The sequence below is a fragment of the Sinocyclocheilus rhinocerous genome, unplaced genomic scaffold (assembly GCF_001515625.1).
Source record: "Sinocyclocheilus rhinocerous isolate Xijiao unplaced genomic scaffold, SAMN03320098_v1.1 scaffold2412, whole genome shotgun sequence".
NCBI lineage: Eukaryota > Metazoa > Chordata > Actinopteri > Cypriniformes > Cyprinidae > Sinocyclocheilus > Sinocyclocheilus rhinocerous.
The window spans coordinates 140,399-164,016 of NW_015663484.1; the positions used below are offsets into that span (position 1 = coordinate 140,399).

At 42.1% G+C, this 23,618-nt stretch overlaps 1 protein-coding gene across 1 annotated transcript; it reads left to right on the forward strand.

The window, feature by feature from the left end:
- The first annotated feature begins 11,178 nt into the window (after positions 1–11,178).
- LOC107728807 (interleukin-17 receptor C) lies at positions 11,179–23,204 on the forward strand. Its single transcript, XM_016539080.1, has 17 exons — positions 11,179–11,561; positions 14,109–14,124; positions 14,978–15,061; positions 15,151–15,242; positions 16,156–16,230; positions 16,311–16,422; positions 16,523–16,665; positions 17,051–17,107; positions 17,240–17,306; positions 18,035–18,210; positions 18,597–18,644; positions 18,724–18,769; positions 18,852–19,006; positions 20,351–20,419; positions 21,078–21,123; positions 21,207–21,314; positions 21,482–23,204. The coding sequence occupies exons 1-17, from the start codon at positions 11,469–11,471 to the stop codon at positions 22,354–22,356; spliced, it is 2,262 nt and encodes a 753-aa protein (XP_016394566.1). The 5' UTR covers positions 11,179–11,468; the 3' UTR covers positions 22,357–23,204.
- Positions 23,205–23,618: the final 414 nt, after the last annotated feature.

Here is a 23,618-nt window from a genome sequence, read left to right on the forward strand (position 1 = left end):
TGAGAGAGAGTGTGTGTGTGTGCGTGTGTGTGTGTGTCTGTGCGTGTGTGTGAGAGTGTGTGTGTGTGAGATTGTGTGTGTCTGTGTGCGTGTGTGTGTGTGTCTGTGTGCGTGTGTGTGAGAGAGTGTGTGTGTGTGTGCGTGTGTGTGCGCGTGCTGAACACAAGGTTTACACGACTCCAGACGGTGATGCATTTCCACTGAAACACACTCTGATGCTCTCTACTCTGGTGCTAAAGTGCTTTGGGCCCGGTGTGAAAGACGTGTGCTCAGGATGTGTGTTTAATGTTAGATGTGGCTGCAGTCATAGATACACAGTGTTTTTACCTCACACTACAGCCAGTATTCCAGATTTGATGAACACACTCTCTGTCAGCAAAAATAAAACACACCCTCGCTTGAAACAATTCAGCAGACCTGAGCTGTGTGATCTGCTGTGTGCGTGCGAGAATCCATGTGTATGCTGGTAGATGAGGCTGACGTGAAAAGCATGCTACACATTTATGCAGAGGATGCACAAGTGAAATGTGATGTATTTATTTGTTCTTCCAAATGACATTTATTCCATTTAGACACACACACACACAGAGAGACACACACACACCCTTGGCTCGAGAAACAGTGTATCTGTTGGAATTTGTCGTGTATATTTCTCTTGTGCTCTTTATTGTTCATTGAGAACGAATGAACGAACTAACTGTTGTCTGATCATGTGCCAGTTCTGTCACTGTAGAACTTTTATAAATATATATAAATAATTCATGCGATAGACTTTAATAAAAAAAGGTTTGAGTTTTGTACGTCTGTTTCTTTTTTTTTTTCTTGTTTTTGTTTTTGGCGAGTCAACTAGAATGCATGTAGAAATGGGTGTGAAACAGAGTAATCTCTGTTACTTAACCAAACCATCCAGTTCATTCCTGATTAGTAGGCTTAACCCTAACAATGTGTTTGAAAAAGATCTTCTTTTATCCTGAAAATGCTAATTACTGTTATTGCATTGGACTTTTTTGCTCACAAATGGTGATTTTTTGAGGATTTACATCGCACCCATTTTCAATGTAAGTTTTGTGTTGTTGTTTTTTTGGCTGCACAGAATCCCCCGAACTTTGCTAAATTTACAGTAACACACCCTTAGTGTTTGTGCTTCAACACGGCTCTCCTCAACAAGCCACAAGATCTGAGCTATTCTTCATTAGAAGCCAAACACTTCCAGATAGGGGTTCGTTCAAACACTAATTTGAGCAATAGTGATAGCCATGCTTGCAGACACCGCTACAAATAGAGGAAAACAGTCTTCCTGTTAGAGCACTGAATAGATGAGAGACAGAGAAATGAATGTAGGAGATGACGCAGAACTGGTTTGTGACTGACTCACACCTGTAGGACAGGTTGTTCAGAGCTGTGCTTAGCAGCTGTTCTCCTCCTCAGGCAGTGTAACCCAAACCAGCCACGGCATTGGATCTGTATTCATGCTCCTCATTCTGGTTTGGATTTGTCCTAAACCACTAACCCCGACTGTAATTACTACCTGCTCAACATACAGACTCCACCAGCACGTTCATTCTGATGCTGAATTGTGATCCGTCTCCTGCTCCTGGCTAATGTGTAACTAGAGTCATTTTCCTCGTATAATGCAAAGCGGCGGTTCGGGGTCTAACTCGCTGCACTGTACACTATATAACTACTCATTTAGAAATAGCATGTGAAACGGTATGCGTTATGCATACAGTAAGTTATATTTATATAAGGTAGGTTATTTTGTGTAAAAAAAAAAAAAAAGGTTTTGTATGCTAATTGTGTTCATTCTTGAATGTAGCTGACTGGTCACAAGATACACACTAATGCAACATTTAATTTGCGCACGGATATAAATTCTCAAAGCTGCACTTGAAAACATTTCCTTCGGGTAATGCAAATCTAGTTTCACACAGAAAGACCCAGGCTGACCCAGCCTCATTTGTCTTGTCTTGATGTGGATCTCTCGGGGACTGTTGTAATTCTATCTAGGTGTGATTGCAAAGAAAACTGTGGGTGAGGCTCGTGGGAAGAATATCCTCACAGATATAGACGCCTACCAAACTCTTAATGCACACTAACTCTGCTTTACTTGCCATTTGTGCTTGTATGTAATCACACGTTTGCAGAAGTTTCTTACAGGCATACAGTAGCTCACTGTGGAGAGAATATGCATAAATGTTCATGGATTTTGGGTCATTGATAAAACCTTTTTTTTCCTCTTGATTCATTTATTCATAAATGCATTAGAAATGCAATGCATATAGATAATGACTTAAGTTCACCTCTTCTCATATATGTGTCATACATGGATATGAAGGTCTGTAACTTGGTGGATGTAACCTAATACTGAATATTAAAGGAGAAGTTCACTTCCAGAATGAAAATTCTGTCATTAACTCACCCTCCTCTTGTTCCTAACCTGTATGAGTTTCTTTCTTCTGTTGAACACAAAAGAAGATATTTTGAAGAATGTTGGTATCTGAACAGTTGATGGGCACTGTTGAATTCCATAGTATTTTTTTTTCCTACTCCGCTGTTCAGATACCAACATTCTTCAAATGATCTTCTTTTGTGTTCAACAGAAGAAATAAACTCATACAGGTTAGGAACAAGAGGAGGGTGAGTAAATGACAGAATTTTCATTCTGGAAGTGAACTACTTAAGAGTTATTTAATCAAAGTTTTGGCATGCTGCTATCATGTTTGTAGCATGTTTCAGCACATTATAGCATGTCCTAAGCTAGGATTTTTTTGTGACAGATAAATATACAGATACAACACTCTGTGAGAATTATTGTGTGAAAGTTTTGACTACTTCAATGAAAGTCTATGGGATTTATTTTTTTTTTTTGTAGATTTGAAAGATAGCATACAGCATGCAGTCATAACATCCTGAAGGTCTGGGTTGAGTTTGGTGGTCATAGCTTGAGAGTTCTAGGAGTTATTCTCAGAAGAAGTAAAAGAAGAATCTTAAATAGTAGATCAGTAAGTTGGATTTGTCAAGTGAATGTTTCTGTGACGCGCAGCTGTATTTTCAGCATCTTTACTCCAGTCTTCAGTGTCACATGATCTTCAGAAATCATTCTAATATACTGATTTGCTGCTCAAGAAACATTTCTGATTACTAAACAGTTGTGCTGCCCAATATTTTTGTGGAAACCGTTACATTTTATTTTTCAGGATTCTTTTGTAACATTTGTAACTTTTTTTTTTTTCCCCCTAAACTTTTGAATGGTATATACACCAGCTAGAGATAATGTATGATATTTTGTGATGATAAAATGATGAAATACCAACAACACATTACAACATTGATGATACCGTGATGATAAAATCTATGATGGTCTAACCAAGATTACACACAGTAGTATTTCTCACATGGTAGTTGTGGTGAGATAATCACTACTGATGCCTTGCTATGTTGGTCTGTTATCTGTGTTTGTGTCATATCCACAGTTCAAGTTCTCATATAAGAGTGGATAAAAGTGAGACAGTGCATGTGTTCACCTCAAAAAGATCTTGAGATAACATGAGCAAAACCTTGTGCTTGCTGCACAGCTCTTTTCCTGTCAGTCACTGCTTGTGGCAGTCTTTGAAGCTATGTAACCTGTAGAACTGCTGACTGACACGTCTTCAAAGTCTTTCCGATGTACTTACTCCTAAGTGCACAAACATGTCATTATATGCAGGAACCCTTGCATGCTTAATGCAAACTACTATTTGATTTCACTGTTGTTCTATATGTTTATGGATATATTGTCCATATCTGTTGCCATTGTAAGTCCATAAGACCGCAAGTGCACATGAAGAATGCCATTAGGGACAGGGCCATTCGTTTTTCTTTGTAAACATTAAGGGTGTCCAATCCTGTTTCTGGAGCTTCAACCCAAATCAAACACACCTGAACCAGCTAACCAAGGTCTTTACTCCCTATTTCAAGTGTGAATGAACTGGAAGTGCCATTTCTTTTTGGATTCATTAAGTCAAGTAAAGCTTATAGCTAGGGCTTTATACAAATTGCTTCAAATTGCTATCATATGCACAGACTGGTAGAAGAATATGAACTGACACCTGTTCATACAGATAAAACCTGGAAACCAGGAGTTAAGGCCATATCCATATGATAAAATCTGACCAAATGTGCAGAGAGGCCAAGCCGGCTGCCATACAAATGTCCTCCAAAGTCACACCCTTAGATAACACTAAAGGCTGATTTATACTTCTGCGTCGGACCTACGCCGTAGCTTATGCAAGGGGATGGAGAAGACCCAAGAGAACCTAAGGTGGCACTTAGTTGTTTTGCTCAACGCACACAGATGCACCTCTGCCAAATCAGACCCACAGTTTGAAAATGCAACTTTTATTCTCTGGGCGTCAACCCATGCCTTGTGAGAAGATTCAATTGACCACGGATGTGCACACCGCCCTTAGCAATGCAAACGTTGCCATACTAACTTCCACTTGGGGAACAAATGCATTCCCCCTGGATGGTTTATGTATGAGACATATCCATCCTGAAAAACACATGACAGCCTCAAATGCCCAGAAGAAAGTGGGTCAAAGCCAGAAATACCACCATCACGCAATGTATATATTTGTATGCTGCGTGAGATGATTGCCCCTCCAGACTGATAGCATTGGCTTCAGTAGAAAGAATTTGTATCATTGAATAACAACATTCTATATTATAGCAAGGTGGGTGGAAATAACAAGAGAATAACAAGACAGAGTGTACAAAAGGCCCAGATGTTCTGGAATGTCCCAGATGATTCTGATGCACATTGTTACTGCAGCATCCTGTGCTGAGGCAGAAAACTAACTTAGATGACAAATAAGGCTGCCTGCACATCTAGCAGATTATCAAGTTCCTGGATCAGGCCATGTGAAGAGAGCATTACCAACCACTGAATGAAGCTGGAATGGAATCTCTATCCACATCAGAGAATGCATTGAGGGGGCTTTCACACTAGCACTATTGGTGCGCACCCAGGTTCGTTTGGATGATGTGAACGCTGTTTTCTGAACTCGGGCATGCACCCTTGGAATCCTCTGGGGTGCGGTTCATGTGAACTCCAGTATGGTTCGCTTCTGATGTGAATGCAATCGTACTAAATCACGGAAGTGGACCGCTATTCATTACGTATGAATTGGCCAAACTGTGTATTTATGTGTTTACTCACTCAAAAAAATGTACTCCGGCGTTCTTTTGAACCTCTGCATTACAGTCATGACAAACAGACATGTGCCGTTCTGTGTTGGTGCTTTGGAAATGAAACAAAATTTTCAAAATCCAAAGTACAGAAATCATGAAGCGAGCAAGCATCCATTCATTTTTGCCAACTTCTGCATAGTCGTTACCTAGCAACAGGGGTAAACTGCTGCCACTCTGATGACTCAAACGTACCGTGCTTCGGAACCAAAAAAAACACAGTATGAACACAAACCAGGGGGGCAGTAAGAGGGGGGAGCAGTCGAACTCGGGTTCTGACCAGGCAATCGAACCAAGTGTAAAAGCACCCTGAGATCACCCTCTCCAAAGAGCCAGCCCTCATTCGCAGATGACCTAGTTGAAAGATGACTGGCGAGATACATTTGAAGATATGCAACCAGAGGGTGATGAGCTTCAACTTCAAGCCCAACATCTGTCTGACATCTGAAGTCTATGTGGACTGAGATGAAGAGAGACGGTGATGGGCTTCACTGTCACATCCTGTCTGCATTACAAGGGCTCAAGGCAGAGAATGCCACATTACAGCAAGATATGCAGCAGACAGCCACAGGCATAGAGACTCCTTGCCGATCAATGACACCAGTACCAGCACCTCGTACCAATGTGCCACAACCCACACGTAGGCAGCATACATTTGCAAGCCAGAGTGAGCATCTGACAAGGCATACGAGGGATCACACTTTCATACTTTCACCCAGCTGACATATGCTAATGTAAGCCATTGTCCCCACCATACAGATGTCCTATACCTACTCACCACAGCCTGCTGAGGCTGTCTGTTATGATGATGATACTCCTCAGTCCAGACATGGGCTTTATCCAGGTGAGAAAGTGTTTCACCTACCGCAACAACATGAGATTACACCTAGAGCTAGAGATGTTACACATGCAAAAGAAGATATACCAAAGACCTACCCTACCATACCCAGCTTACGTCAGCAGACCCAAGACGCTGCGGATGGCATTAGAAAATCTCCTCCCATAAGATGCAACCGAATGCTTCGACCTGGATGAGCGACCTGTGAATACCAGTTCTGAGACTGAAACCAAAGAGAACTCCTGCCTAAAGTACCTCAAAAGATATCTTGTATGTAGACCGTTCTGTAAGCAGCTGCAGAGTCCTCCTGATAGCGAGTAAAGTAATCATTACAAATGGAGGATGTATCAATGGAGACATAACTGAACCTCAAAGAACAGCCAGAAGACCTGATTCTGCGAACAGTGAGACAAGATCAGCAATAGCGTCATGTGGTGGCTGTTTCCATCACAGTGTCTACTGTGTCCAACCCACACAAGAAATTCCTCATCAGAGTTGCATTCACAGCTGAGAGATTAGGCTTTGCTGATCATAGCATCCGAGTTATCAACACCTAGCTGTCCTCCCATTGCATCAGATGGATAAACAACAACCTGTGCTGTTGATTGGTTCAGACTGCTCGAATCTTATCACACCTATTGGAGTGAAGAAAGGAAGCTGCTAAAGAACTGAGATCATGCTTCAACCTACCAGGCTAAGATCAATAAGCTGAAAGAAGCTGACTTTGTAGTAAAGCTGGTGCCAAGTAAGGTGGAGAGCTCCACAGAGTTATTGAACATCATTGCAAAAACAGGTTCTTCCAGGACTTCACTTTAGGTCCATCACTGCTGGCAGTGTTACTCTGTTTCCGTGAGCACTCCACAGCCATAAGCAGCAATATCCGAGGTACGTTTCATATAGCCGAGGTGAGGCTATTCCATGATAACATGCCCTTACTCCAATTCCAGTGGAGGGTTTTAAAGCCAGAGCAACATCCTGATGTGTATCAATGGAAGGTATTTCACTTTGGCACGACGTGCAGTCCCTGTTGTGCCATATACACCCTGCAAAGGCATGTCACGGATCACAGCCAGCCTGGTACAAGGTCAGGGAGGTCATTGAAAATTCATTCAATGTTGACAATTGTCTACACCAGGGATCTCAAACTCCACTCCTTGAGAGCTACCAGCCTGCAGTTCCAACCTTGCTCCGACACACCTCCCTGTAATTATCAAGTAACCCTGAGCAACCCTGGGGCTGGAGCTGAAATATGCAGGAAGGTAGCTCTCCTGGAGCAGGGCTGGAGACCCCTGGTCTACACAGCCTTACCTCCAAGGAAGAGGCCAAAGACTTGGTTGATCAGCTCTGTTCACTCCTAGCCTTTGGCAGCTTTGAACTGCGGCAATGGGCCATCAATTGTACATCAGCAATTACTCACCTCTATCTGTAAGTCTGACCCTCATCACCTACACTCATTGAGATAAACACTGTTTCACCATGATAATGTGCAACATTTACAGTGTACTGGCAAGCCAATATGACTCTGTGATATCATCCCTTATACTACTAGAGCAAAGATACTGGTGCAGCGCCTGTGGGATAAGAGACATGACTGGGGTGAATCACAGTTACTAGAGGACCTACTCACTTTGTGGTCTGCATAGGAGAAAGAGTTGAGTGGACTAGAGGAAATATCTCTGCCCATATGTTACTCCAGCTTGCAAATTAATCTCCCATCCTTTAGACATGAGAGCCACATCTTCTGTGATGTACCAGAACAGGCATACGTTTCAATGGCCTACCTGCTGACAGAGAACAAAGAAGGTCAAGTAGAAGCTGCGTCTCTCCAAGTCTCGTCAAGTCAAGGCACCTTTATTTATATAGCGCTTTATACAATACAGATTGTGTCAAAGCAGCTTTACAGTGTTAAAAAAGAAAAACGTTTGCTGATAATGCAAAAGGACAACAGAAAACAGTCGTTGATTCAGTGATGTCATCATCCAGTTCAGTTCAGCTCTCTTCAAATAGTGTCGGTGCAGTCAAGTCAACAATGCTGCCAGAAATTGTGTCCGCAACTAAGCAAGCCAGAGGCGACAGCGGCAAGGAACCAAACCTCCATCAGTGACAGAAATGGAGAAAAAACCTTGGGAGAAACCAGGCTCAGTCGGGGGGCAGTTCTCCTCTGGCCAGACAAAACCAGCATGATTTGGTTTAATTCCAGGCTGCAGCACAGGTCAGATTGTGGACCGGCATCACTCAGAACATCCATCCAGGACCTCAAAGTAGGGAGCTGTGGTAGTCAGGGACCACCATTCCTCAAGCTGCCACCAGAACAACCCCCATTATCTCTTGATGATCAAAGCAGTGAGTTAAGCCAGTCTGTTTTCTGTGGGTCATTAACTGTAACCACACCTATGCCAAATCCTCCATCAGTCAAGTTTTACACCAAATCCAAGTCTTCTGAGGTAAGGCAAACCAGTATCAGACACAAGCAGACTGACTTCACTCTCTCCCAAACTTGACGCTGCTATAGGACTGATTAAAGTAGGAAGCCGCTTGCATCTTGACCCTTAAGAGTCCTGTCACCAGACTAATCATCAGGGATTATGATGAGTGACTGCACCACCCTGGCTCAGAGTGATTGTTTGCCAAAATAAGAAGGGCATACTGTATAGCAAGAGGCTGTGAAGCTGTCTACTGACACCAATGCCAGTGTGTGGAGTGCAGAAAATGGAGGGGCCACCCAGAAGTTCCCTTAATGGCTGACTTATCACTTACCAGACAGAGGAATTTCAGACCAGCCTTCTACTCAATGGACATGGACTGTTTCAGCCACTTTTCAAATTACGATTGGTTGGCGTAACGAGAAGAGATAAAGCATAATATTCAAGTGCATGACCATCAGGGCAGCCTATCTTGACACTCTTACTAGGATTCACTCATACTGATTCCTGATGACCCTACAATGGTTCGATGCCTATAGAGAGAAACTGTTATGAGTTGCTGTGTGACCAGGGCACCAACTTCAGAGAGGGAGAACACAAATTGAGTGAATCCTTTGCTGCTCTGCAGTAAGTACTACAAAGTCACCTCACCAGCCAGCAGATCAAGTTTGTCTACAACCCACCTCACTTCGGCGGTTATTGGGAGAGGGAGATCCACTTGATCAAAGCAGCCCTCAAAGTGACCATCAAAGCCCAGACTGTCACAGAGGAGGTACTGAGAACAGTCTTGATTGAAGTTGAAGGTATCCTCAACTCAAAGCTCCTTGGGTATACCTCCTCGGGTATAACTGACCTCAATCTGATTACTTGGGTATTACCTACCCAGTCTCCAAGCTTGCCAGAAGTGGAAGACAGAAAAGAGGACACTAGAGATCAGTGATGTGGTCATGATTGTTGATCCCTCTGGCCAGTGGGGAAGGTCAGCCAGGTGTTCCCAGTCGCATGGGCAGCCAGTGTGGTCATTGAAAGTAGGACTTACACACGAGTTGTGGCTTAATCCATTCAGCTCCCAGCCTTACCTGAGGATAATTGATGTCAGGATGCAGACCTTTTGTTAGATGAGAGAATACAGTCCCTAAATTCTGGGACGGCTGCACAAACGGCCCTGATGTTCTTGAATGTCCTGGATGAATCTGACCAATCGGAGTGCACAGTGTTACCGCAGCATCCCGTGCTGAGGCAGGAAACAGATTGAAAATAAAAAGCATATGCAGTGTGCATGTGAGAGTGGACCAGCTTCACTCTAACTAGTCCAATGACGCTTGATTGCCATTAAGTTCGATTTATGGTCGGTTACTGTGTGCATGTGAAGTAAGTGAATACTGATGATATATATTTTCTCTTGTAACTGAGAAATCGGCAGTTTTTTTGTGTTACAATAGTAGCCAATTAATGTCACGCCACCTGTGTTACCATTCCTATTTAGCATAATTCTAGGTATTTCTATGTTCTTCTTCAATGTGAGATGTTTATGTATTGTATACTGTGTTATTATTGTATGTACGTGCTATTTTGGAGATTATCAACATGTGGTGATCAGCCATTTTTCACATTTGTTATAGCCGCTAAAGCGCAGTTAAGCGGCGTTCACATGTTAGTAGTGCCCTCTTGTGGAGATGTAAAGAATAATCACCCAACATTGTTTAGTAATACTTTATTAACGTCCTCTTTCCCCCCCTAATTTTTTATTACTTCCTGAAGGTAATGACTGAAAAGTAGTTTGACCAACAGCATGCAGGCATTGTACATAATCAACCAATCATGGCGTGTGAGAAGGATCTACAGAGAGCGGTCAGAGCAATGCAAATATGCATACATATAGTGTATGAGGACTGTCAATAGGAAAACAAAGCCAAAACCCGGGAAATCCAGCGCAGGCATTGTACATAAGAGAAGGATCTACAGAGAGCGGTCAGAGCAATGCAAATATGCATACATATAATGTATGAGGACTGTCAATAGGAAAACAAAGCCAAAACCCGGGAAATCCAGCCAGGACATGTTCAGGAATAAGAGGACTTATGGTCACCCCACTTTTCTATACTTTTTTAACGTTACTAAGTAATTACTTTTTCAAAAGCATTACCTACCCTGCTGAAAAAAACAATAGAAACCATCACAGTTTCCATTAAAACCAATACAATTCCCATTATAACCAGTAAAACCATTACAAATTCTGTGACGGTTTCTATTGTTTTTTTTTTTAAATGTTTTTCAGCAGGGTACTCAGACATGTGATTTCTAATGCAGCATCTATCAAAGAGATATATCTATGTACACTTGTTGTTCACTTGCCATTTGCATTTTGCCTTTTGGACTGGATATACTGAATATGTATCGCTACAGTTTGGGATGTTAATTAGCAGCACGTCTAAATACCAAGTGAGCCACTGGAAGGTATCCCATGAGCCAGGTGTGAATTCAGTGATGTTTGTCAGATAGTGGTAGTGCCTTTGATTTTTGTATTATTCAAGAGCATCTCTAACATCAAAGAGATAAGATTAGTCCTAATTTGTCTCTGGTGGATAATTAAAACTCCCAAGGTTGCTGTAATTGACAGATAAATGGTCTCATGTGTTTATCATTTTTCAGTCTTCTTTGCTGAAGGCAGTCGAGTTCAGGCATGTCAAATGTATAGCTTAAATGTACTGTAAGCTGGTTGTGTAAAGGCGTCTGCTTAATGCACATATGTAAGTAAATTCTGATTAATGCGGAAGTCAGTGATCTTTGAAGGAGGCGCCGGAATTCCGGTGATTTGCGTCACCAAACACCCGTCTGCCCCCAGCGCGAGCGCAGCGATGTGAGACTCAACTCTACTCAACTCTACTCAACTCTGACTCGCGGTCTGCTTCTGTTTCGCGTGAGCGGCTCTGCTGGATAATGCACATCTAAAACTTGGTTGATGTTTTTATTTGACGGCCATGTACAGCTCGTCATTGATCGCGCATGTAGTTTTGCTGTGTGTTTTGTTTGAATGCTCGCTCTCTGTGCGGGAAAGTCTCAGAGTCAGACAGGTGAGCCAGATTTTCTCCTGTAACGCATAGTGAATGTTTGTAGATACGGTCAGACTTTTCCATGCTTTAAGTATTATTTTTTCGTGTTATATGCGAGTGTCGATGATTAAATGACCCATGTGTTTACAGGTAAACCTCGCACACACAGCCTACACATGGAAATCAATCATTAACACTGTGACACACCAACTGTTGTTCCATATGAAACTCTTCATTTACTTAAACTTCTGAACTCCGTTTAAATGTAATTAGATTTTTTTTTCACAAATTAATTTTTTATTTATTTATTTATTTAAATCATTGAACTGAAGCAGATAGTGATGGCAAAGCATACAGTACATGGGGAAAAAAGCATCCCATGAAGTGAGCAGAGCTAGAAAGAAGCTGACATATAAAAATATGAGAGAATTTTGATTTATCTAACATATGTTATTTGTTCATAATTCCCATACTTCCATTTGCGTTATTTCACAAGTTTTATGATGATTTTACTGTTATTCTAAACTGTGAGCAATAGTGATCATACTATTGCTCAGAAACGTTCACACGTCGCTGACTCAAATGTCCTATATATACCTATATTTTATACTGGCTCTAATACTACTTCAGTCAGTCCTGGTAAAGCTGCTTGAATGTGTTAATCAACTAAACTTTACTAAAGATGTGTCTCAGAGACAGTGTACTGAGCAGATACAACACTTCTATCACCAGAGCTCCGAGTCACTCAGATAAAGACACGTCGTAGGACGACACGGGTAACTCAGAGGAAAATGAAGAGGAGGTTTTGGTCTCCTTCAAATTCCCCCTCACTTTTGAGTGAATCTGTATCAATGTAACCTATGCTAGGAGTTATGTGCAAAAAGATTTAAAGCGTAAATGTCACAAAAAATTTGAAAGCATAAATATAGCGTACATCACTAAATTATTAATGACAAAGGAAAGCATCTGCTCTGCATTAAGTGCTTAGAGGTGAATGTATGACAAGAGTAGACACATTGACTAGTAACACATTACTGTCATTGATTTTCACTGTAATACACCTCTTACATACATGACATGCTATAACCCTCTTACAGTTACTGTTCTCATAAAAACTGTATTCAGTTACATTACATTCAGGATTCCAATTTAATATAGTCAGTTTAAAAAAAACGAACTTTCTCATGCGCTCCCTCTTTTGTGCTCAGTGATGGTTTGGAAGTTTAAGAGGGACTAGTTTGCTGTTGGATCAGCCTTTTACAAAATGGAAACACTAGCTTATATTTACAGTGTTTAAAGATCACAGTGTAGCGTTAAAGTTACCGTGTGTGCTGGGTAAAATACCTCTTACAACACTCATGGCACACAAAGCCAAAAAATCAGTATTAATATGAATTGCTGATTATTAGCTGTTTTTAGATCTGTAGTTGCAGCCCAAGCCCAGTGTCACTAACGGCGTCTGAGTGAGGGTTTTATCATGCCAAAGAAGCTCTCGTCTGAAGACGGTTTGAGTATTTGATTGAATGCTCTGTTGATGGTCTGCCCCTCAGACAGTAGTGTGACTGAATGTGTTTATTTGAACACTGCATGACTCTCTTCAGTCAGCTGTTGTTGCTTCTCTCAGTGCTCTTATAGAGTTGACTTCTGACAGCATGTTACCACATTGTCATTTCATCTCTTTCTAAACAGGAGCACATTTAAACTGCAATAATTCTGAGTCCTTAGGCAAAACTCTTGATGTTTGGGTACTTCATGCGTTTTTTACTGATCTGGTTGCTCTCCGAATATGAAAAGACCAAGTACAAATACCTTCCTAGAATAATTTGAGACCGATGGCAGACTGATCTCCAACACTGATTGGCATATTGTCTGAAGTGAGCCTTCTCTGCCCAGCATTAGCAGCATCACAGAAATGAACCGTGTATACATACGCTGTAGAAATAGCAGATCAGATTTGTGGCCGAGTGTGATGATCCCTCTGTTTGTTGTGGGCTTTATCAGGTTCTGGCAGTCTCGCAAAACACTTCAGCTCTTTGTTTCTGTTTTTATGAAAACTGGCAATCATAAAGCTTAAAAAGAGGGAAATAGTAAACAGTTTAAATCATATTGTAGAAATGTAGTCAAATACCTTTTACAAAGTAGTAGAAAGATGTCACTTAATGTGTTTTATCATATTTTAGTATGTATTTATAAAAGCAATAGGGTGTTAAATGTTCAGCTAGAGTCTCTTTACTAGATCTCTCTCTCATCGCAAGATATCCATATAAAACCAGTCAACATAAAACAAAAAGAAGTCAAAGGAGTATTAGGAAATAAAAGAGATATAGAAATAACAAATGACATAACACAGATGTTTGTTCTCTGGATGTAACACACAAACACACACACTCTAAAAAATGCTGGGTTGTTTCAACCCAATTTTGGGTCAAATATGGACTAACCCAGCTGTTGGGTTAAATTTTTTAATTACATTTTTAACCCAAAAGTTGGGTTAGTCCATATTTGACCCAAAATTGGGTTGAAACAACCCAGCATTTTTTAGAGTGTTCTCTCTCTGTCTCTCTAAAGGAAAGGAGTGGTGCTGGTAAGTAATGACACAATACATCACTTCAGAATGTCTGCATTGTTCAGTTCAGTATTTTACATGTACACTACAGACATGTACAGTAAAGTATGACGTTAAAGTGGGGACATTCAAGGAAGTATTTTGTGTCAAAACAGACTCGGTCTACTTTTTTTTTTTTTTACATGTTCCTGGTCTTATTCTGAACAAACTTTCGACATTGACACAGCTTTATGTTTGGCTGACTGATGTTATCACGTCATCTTGGTCTCTAAAGACCCCCACTCCAAAGAGAGTAAAGGCAGCTGTATTTGTATATGTACAGACAGTATGAGAAAATAATCAGCTCATAAACTCTCACTGTACTGAAGCGATTGCAACAGTGTATCTTTTTTCTAACAAAAGACTAAGCAGTACTGTTATCGACACTATCGGGTGAAAACAAACCTTGTACTGAAAGATGATATTGTTGTCTTCTGTAGAGCTGCTTTATAGAATTAGTTCATAAATGACAAATATTGCAACATTACCCCTGGTATTGAGCTGAATTGAATCAACATTAAACTGACTCCAGCAACACTGTTGTTTTCCTGTTTATAACTGTGAAGATGCTTTGAAACTAGCTGTATTGTATAAAGCACTATAGAAACCACTATTAGACTTCTGCTAGATGAACCCCAGATTAATAGTCCAGTGACTCTTTATTCGTTGTTTTAGACTGCTGTTGAATGTGATGCAGCTTTCTGAAATCTTGCTAGTTAGTGCAGTAATAATACATATATTTAAAAAATCCCACATCTAGTCAGTCAGACATGTTGTCCTCGATCACACGCTGAGGCCTGTCCTCTTTGTTTTGGCATGTTTGACTGAGAAGAGCGCCGGCTGCCTGCGCTGAGACTCTCCACGCTGCACTTGCAGGACCTGTGTGTCCGTGTGCGGCTCTCTGTCCGACCTCTGTGTGCGTACTACATCCCAGCTGATCCTATCAGTCATTACAGCAGTCCAGATATGATTACTGACGTCAGTGTCTCTGTCCTGTGTTTGCAGTGGCAAATGAAACCCTGATGATTGAGTTGAGCGACTCTGAAACGGGTGACTCCGACACGCTGCTCATGCGGATCCAGAGCAACACTGTTAGGGTACGTCTGTGGCCGACTCGCCTTTCTTCATGTGATTTAGTTTGAGTTCGAGCAAAGCTGTTTTTGCTTCAGTTTCAGTCTTTAGGCTTTTACTTCACATCAAGTCTCAGCCCAACACTTTTGCTTATTTATCATCATTTGTTTGCATGCTGATTTGCTTCACAGATCACTAACCACATTTATGGAGTCTGGCTCGCGTTCGATTTTACATTGTGTGGCTTTGTTAATGATTTTCAAGGCTGAATGAATGTCTCTCTCCACCAAGTGAAGATTTGCGGGAAACACAGTTGCCACCGAGCATATGAAAGTGTTTTTTCTTCCTCGTTGATAAACCTGTTCATTGTGCTGTCCTAAATGCATATTTATATATTAGTTGCATGCTGTTAGTTGAGAACCACTGGACTAGTAAATGCAAAAGATAATTTAATGTGAATGTGTTTTATTGGTTTACAGAAATGACTAGTGATGCATTGAAGCTCACTTCAGGATAGTTCACACTGATAGTGAGAAAGTCAGAAGTAATTGCATCCTGCTGAATGAGGCGTTGTTGGCGTATGTGATCTTTACTGTCTGCAGTGACATTGGTAAAGCTCACTAACTTTACTTTTTTTTATGCAACGTATGAGTATAGATTTGATCATCAGCTAGGCATGCAAGCGCTGTATAGTGTGTCGACTGCCTGTGTTTGCACCTGATGTCAAATGGAGTGTACTTTGAAAGGCTAGAGTGTACAACAATACACACACACACACTCTAGTATTCGTGTAAAACCCTTGCCACTTATGTGCACATTTTTCTTCTGAAGTTGAATTCGGCCGTCAGCTGCTCTGCTCTCAGTCAGTGTGAACTCTTCTTTAAGCTGAACTGGATCTGTGGCATTATAGTGATGCTGATGTATTTTCTTCTTTACCAGTGGATCAGCAGTAGTGGTGATCAGCCTCACACAGCTAAAATCCAGATGCGTGAACTGACATCCCATCAGGCCTTTGTGAGTGATTGCTTGAATAACCCTTTAAGTGTGAAGCGTGTTTGCAGTGGTTTTAGCTGTGTTTGTCTGTCGCCCTCCAGTGGACAGTGCGGTATGACTGTTTCCCAGCCCAGCCTGGATCCACCGTCAGCGTGTCTGTTCACATTCACAGCCATGAGCTCATCAGTGCATATTATGTCGTAGAGCACACAGGTCTCTCTCTCTGTACTACTGTCATAATGTCAGAACACAGCAGTGTAGCTGCATTCACATTCACTGTTTCCCATGTGTGTTTCTGATCCTGACGTTAAAGATCCAGTGCCCAAAGCCAGTGTTACTGTGGATGAGCATGCTAAACGCTTCACTGTACGAATGCAAACAGACCAAAGAGTGAAGATGAGCCTGTGCTATAAACGCTCACATGCAGAATGTTCTGAAATAATCCATTTACACGAGGTGAGTGAAATATCTTACCTTATGTAAGATCTACATTTTTGGAAATGAAAACTTCATAGTAAAAGAGAAACTCATTCTCATTGAATTGAAAATAAAACCACGTTAATATGCTAATTGGATCACTGTATAATATTTTTAATTGCATAAGAAGTATTTATACATCAGGCAAGAACTCATTGTGTTCATTTATGCTTGTTTAAATAAAAAAAACCGAAATATTTCTCCTTTTGAAAATGTACTGTACAGTTTCACACTGCATACACAGTGTTTCCGTAGATTAATATACGATTTATAAAATGACCTTATGTACTTAAAAAGAAGCTGTGGCCATCATAAAGTGTTTAAATCTTCACTGAGCCGTTGAGGTGTTGTGTTTGTGTTGCAGACTGACCCGACCGTTAATCTGAGCTTCCCTTACCTGGTACCTTGTGTCTGTGTGCAGGTGTGCTGCTCTTCTCTCTCACACACACACACGCGCACACACACACACATGATACTCACACACACACTCACTTTGTTGTTTTTGAAAACCTTTTTGCTCCTTAGTAATGTGTTCATTATTCTGTGTTCACAGCTGTGGTTTCCAGGCTCTGATTCCAGAAGAAACACTCAGTGTCCCTTAAAAGAGAGAGCGCTGCCACGTGAGTCATCTGATATTTGTGGATGCAACTCTGTGTAAAGATCATGCACAGTATATATAGATATCATTAGTGTTGACGTGCGTAATTGAAGTGATAACTCCACCAAAACATGCCTGATCCAAATGAAATCTCCATCTGATAGACGGGTGTGGATGGTGAAGAATAAAATGTCACCACGTTTGGTAAAGTGAATGTGCAGTGTGACTCTCTCCCATCAGCCTTTGTTCCAAGTGTTTGTTCTGCCTACAATTGCACAATCCTGTGGAAGCTTGTTTCTGCACGGGATGAAAAAAAAAAAAAGAAAGAATTGTAAGATAAAAAAAAGAGATATAGAGTACATAATTGTGAGGAGAAAAAAGTTGCCGTTACCTTTTTTATTTTTCTCTATTCTGTGGAAGAAACAAGCTTCCTTACATTCCGGCTGAACTCGAAGGCAGTGTGACATTTATCGATCACAAAGAAGGAACTGCTGTGCAATGAAAAATTTCAAAGATGGCTGGTAAAATGAGAGAAATGTCCATGATAAATATTAAAACTGAACAGCTGTATTATATCTTTATGAGTTGGAGCGTGAGGAACTCTGTTCACACTGAGCTGCTGCTTGTTTCTCTAACTGTACACCAGTCGGCTCCGTAGGTTCTGGACCTGGTCTTACTGTTGTCTAATGTAAGCAGTATCTATGGTGTGGCTGACTGACGGCACCGTCTCTGTGCCGCTCGCTCCTGCAGGTGGAGATGATATCTTGTCCTCGAGCTCTGCTACAGTTCTTGGCTCTGTTCTGTGTTGGGAGCCTCTCTGCCCCGCTGACCAATCAGATCCCTCTGTCTCGCTGTGCTGGCGAATCCACACACAGAACTCTTACTGTGTCCCCGCCCCCAACGCCAGCCTCCACGGGATGAAACTGGTACGTGACCATCCCACGAGCATCATAAGTGCACTGATGAACAGAGGTGGCATACTGAGTTCAGACTTACTGCATACTGTGCATAGTGCACATGTCAATAGTACATGAAACAGTAGGTCATATGCAATGATTTAGACAGCAGCATGTTACATTGTCCTGACATGACCTCATTATGTTACATATTTTGTGTAAAAGTAGTTTTTAACAGTCCAATCAAATGCGTCAAGAAAGATCTTCTCTCCCTAAAAATGCAACGTCAACTTAGATGCATTGCATATACTGTACATTTTGTCACTGAAGTATTTTATGCATGCTTTGCCCAGTATATTGCCCAGCAGTATGTTATGCTGAACACAGCCACTGAAAGCCTTTTGCTCTTTCAACAGCAATATAACGTGTCTGCTGTAGATAGACACCCTCAGATGTGTGTGAAGGTAACGCATGCTCCAGCACACATTAATGCATGTTTCAAATGTTCATGTTTTTCATGTGCATGTGATGTTTTGGTTGCAGTTTTCTCTAAATGGCAGTCGTCGAGTGTTCTGTCCGTTCGGGTCAGGTGAGGAGTGCGTGAGCGAGTGTGATGAAGAGTGCTGATGTCTGTCCTCCTGTCTGACTCCTCTGTCTGCTCTCTCTGTCAGAGGACCTCTCCGAGTGGAGCGTGACGGTCGTTCCTGGATCCCTGCACCTGCACCTGCACCTGAGGTCCAGCGTCGCCGCGTCGTTTGCTGCTCAGCTGTGCGCCAGACAGGGAGAGACATGTTCATCTCAAGGAAGCATCATCTCACAGCGGGTGGTTAGTAATCGATTTCCTGCTGTTTAAAGAGTTTCATTGCACATTCAGTTAGTGTTTGCATTCAGCAATGCATGAGAAAGAATGTGAAAGATTCTCGTATGTAAAAAGTCTGTGAGCATCTGTTGCCAAAGACCCTGACACATTTGTCCTTTGTTGTTTATTATAGGGTAGAATGTGCTTATAGTGGCTTTACATCTATAAAGTTTTAAAGCGGACAGAACACACACATCTCATGTTAATCTTGAGTACCTCCAGAGCAGTACTTGACCTTCATATCTCTGAAGAGTGTTTAGTTTGATCAGATTTATAAAAGACAGACAGCTTTACGCTCCTCTCTGAAAAGAGGCGTGTCGTGGGCGGAGCTAAAGCTTTCACGTAGCGATCGTCTGCAAGCTGTGACAACGACGTCAATAAAACCGGAACAAAAACTTTATTGACTTTAATGTTATTTGTTTATCAAACATTCGTCACTGAAACGCCGGGAACAAACAAACACACTGTTGCTGCTCCGGAGAAACAAACTGCATCCACTGTGTTCACTAACGCTGGGCTCTTTGGGAAGCTGAACAAGGTTCTCTTTCCCTCGCAACCAAAAACACTCTTCTTTGGAGACATTGTTCTGTGCAGCGCTGCCGAATGAAGCACATTGATGGGCGTCTCTCGCTCGCGCTCTGGTCGATGTGTTTGCTCTTCCGGGAGAATCCCGCCCTTCATGATGTCATACAGGGCCTTGTCTTTCCCAAAAAATCTTTCCCAAACTTATCCGAACCCTGAAGGAGTGTATTTGGCACAGAAATACTCGGTCATACGTCCAACTCGTTTTTTGAAACGGTAACGGTGTAAATAACTCAGAATGCATGAAATAGCATTAGACGTCTATGTCTTATAACGTCACTGAGGAGCGTTGCAAATCATCACTGAAGAAGTTTTTGCAACAGAGCTCAAGGCATTGATGATGATGATAGAATGTACAGTTTTAAAATGTGTGTAAATAGTAGATAATACAGTAGTAAGCTAGATTGTACAAGGCCAAGGGGTGAATGATGTGCTTATGCGGTTTTAATCCACTCTCTGCAGTGCTTCTAATAGTCATTAGTTAATGGCTGCATTCTGCACTACAGCATGTTTGTATAATAAGCACTAAACTATAGAGTATAACCGATTTCTTATATAGCTGTTCTTGCTTTTCTTCTCATGATAATTAAACATATTAATTTAAACTCAAATGTGGTAAGCAGCTGTGCAATAATGTACAAGGGGTGTGTTGTTATGGCAGAATAAAGCTTCAGTGTGATAGAAGATAGCTGCTTGTCCCTCACACACTGCACATACTGCTCTCCTCAGGACGGGGGCGCCACTGAGGCTGAGCTGAGCGTGCCCTTCCCCTTCCTCTCATCTGGACTGTGTGTGCAGGTAATGCCTTTCATTTACAGTCTGTCCGTTCAAACTCTTTACTGTTCATCTCTGCATATGTCGTACTAGCTTAGTTCTCATACTGTTTCTGCGGTATATAGTGAATGAGCTGCAAAGAACACTGTGACGTATCCCACAGTGCATGAATGAACTGGAAGTGATATCAAACACAATTTTTTGCATGAAAAATTTATAAATGTTTATGCAAAATAACTATTTATTTACATTGATTAAATGTGCAATGTATTGACTACAATGTAGCATACTACTGTTTCACATACTATTTTCTAATAATAGGCACTATACTGTATACACTATTGTTCAAAATGTTGCACTCAGTCAGTTGTTGCAGCTCATTGATGATAATCAGAAATGTTTCTTGAGCAGCAAATCAGCATATTAGAATGATTTCTGAAGATCATGTGACACTGAAGACTGCAGTAATGATGCTGAAAATACAGCTGCGCATCACAGAAATACATTACAGTTTAACAGAGATTCACATAGAAAACAGCTATTTTACATTGTAAAAATATTTCAGTTTTTCCTGTATTTTTGAGCAATGCTTTTTCAAAACACTGAAATATCTCCCCAACCCCAGAGCCTCTGTCTGTCTGTATGAGTGTGTGTCAGCTGATCTGCTGCTGTCTGTCTGTAGGTGTGGCGCTTGGATCTCCGTGGAAGACGAATCATTTGCCCTGACTGTAAGTAGAAACATCTGTAATCATTAGAGCACACTTGCCGACAGATGGATGTAAATAGTCGCACTCATCCCGAGCCTTCACAGTCACACACAGGCGATGGGGTCTCATCACTGGCACTTCATTGGCTCTTCTGGCTGCGGTGACCGTGCTGGTCTGCATCACGTGCTACCTGGTCAAAAGAAGCATATCAGGTCAGTCCATAGACATTTCTATTTGATTTTAGGCCGGAAGCATGCTCTATGAAACTACTCATACACAAAACGCTTGGTATATGCAATTTGTTGGCCAATTTGTTAAAAATGTTATTGTGACCCTGGTTAATTTCTGTGAGAGAGGATAAATGTCTTTGTTTCTGCAGTGTGGCGGAGCGGTAAGAGGCGTCCCGTGCTGCTGGTCTGCTCGTCTGATCATGCCGCGCACATCGCTGCCATCTGCAGTCTAGCCTCCGGCCTGCAGGGGAAGCTCTTCATGGACGTGAGGCTGGCGCAGTGGGCGTCCTCTGTGGCTCAGCTGGGACCCGTGCCGTGGCTGTACGGACAGTGTCAGGCGGTGCAGAAGGCGGGCGGTCTCGTCCTGATCGCCTGGAGCCCTGACGCCCACCAGGCTTTTCTGAGACGGGTGAAGAGCAATAGGGTCGCTGGATCGGAGTTCTCTGAGACTGGGCTGTACAGTGCTGTTGAAGAGGAAGAGCAGAAGAGCTGTGATGGAGAATGGATGGAGAAGCCAGTGGAGTCGTCTTCTATCACGGCTCCTGTGTTCAACGCCGCCCTCTCCTGTCTGTGGACGGGATTACATAGCGATGGCCACGCCAGGGGGTTTGGACTGGTGTGCTTCCAGGGTCTTAACAACAACAACAGCAGCAGCACTTACATCCCAAAACAGCTCCGCTGTGTCCCAAAGTACTGTCTCCCGAAGGACCTGTCCTCTTTAATACACAACCTGGGAGAGCCCACAAGAGCCCACGGGAGTGGCCGATGTTGGCCCCGTCTTCTGTCCAAAGCGCTGTCGTTCTTCATGTCACGTCAGCTCGCGCCCAGACTAGAGGCAGGACTCCCTGGGCCGGGTTTTCCCAAGAGCTCACGGAAATCAGTGCGCGGTACAAAGTGGAAGACGTGGAGGCAGAAAAAGCGGCGAAGTAAAGTGGTATCTGCGTGTTTGTCCAGAAAGGAATGCTCAAAGAAACATACTGCGCCAGAGCTACTAGGAGCTGCACACACGTCACTGAAATCATAGCAGGGTGAGGCGGCTTCTCTCTCTGACTGAACTCACTCTGTCGTCTTGTTCTTTGCATGCACCGGTACACAGAGGGAAGGAGAAAGCCAATTCAGAGGCATCAGAGCAGAGGTGATTCCAGCTTTACAGTCTGTCCAGCAGGGGGCAGAAACATCAAACTGCTGCCTTCAAGTCTTCCTGTGAGGTTCCTGGTAAACCACTGGCTCTGGACCCGCGCTGTGTCCAAGAGCCCTGCTGTTCAGCTTCATTTTCTTTGGAGGCCCCACCGATTCTGTTCAAGTCATTTCAAACAGATTCAGTCCGTCCCTGTTTTAGCTTGAACTATTCTAGACGATGCTTGAAACTTCGTATTGTTAGCACTTCTCATGTTATTGCCTGCTTAAGATGAATCACTTGTTGTATTGATTTACCAGACACTTTTATCCAAAGCGACTTAAAAATAATGAAATGAACTCCCAGCAAAGACTCAGAGCGGTTTGCATGGCTTCTGCTAGGGTTTTTCTAAAAATGAAACGCACCCAACCTGGAAAGTCTGTACTCAAAGGAAACCTACTGGTAACTGTGCCATTATGGTGCTGTTCACACATGATCAATCTGACAGCTGAAGGCAGCAATAAATATCCAGTAAGCATTCCCTCGAGGGAAGAACCAGTGCTGGCTGAAGATAAGACATTCTCTAGAAGATAACATCTGAAGAAGAAGAATTCATGAAAACGTTGTATTTTTGTATAAAGACTTGCTTCAGAGGACTTGTATTTGTATTGTACCACTGAACGTCAACACCTTGGAACAAATGTTAACCAGAATCAGCAATTCTGTGGTGTAAATAAATGCATCAAACATCCAAACTCTAGTTTAGCTGATTATTATTGTACCACAGCCCAGTTTAATATACTCAGACACATGATGTTTACTCTCGGTCTTTGTACAGCAAAAACCCGACATGTAAAACTGTTTTCATGTGGTCACAATGATCTTATCTTCCCATTTTTTCCCCCTTCAGAATCAGGGAACCCTCTTGGACCAATTTGACCAACAGTAAAATGCATGCAAATTCATCAGTGAAGCAGCAAGAGCGCATGTTTACGTGCATCAGAAAATTCATAAAAAGTAAGATACAGGGAGTCATCGATATATTCTCGTGGTTCTCCGAAAGCTATTTTCCCCCTAGAGCTATGCTGCGATCAAAACTGTTATGTTAGTGACATGCTACCAAACAAGTTTTCTCAACGGCCTGACAAGTTTGCAGACGCATCACGTGT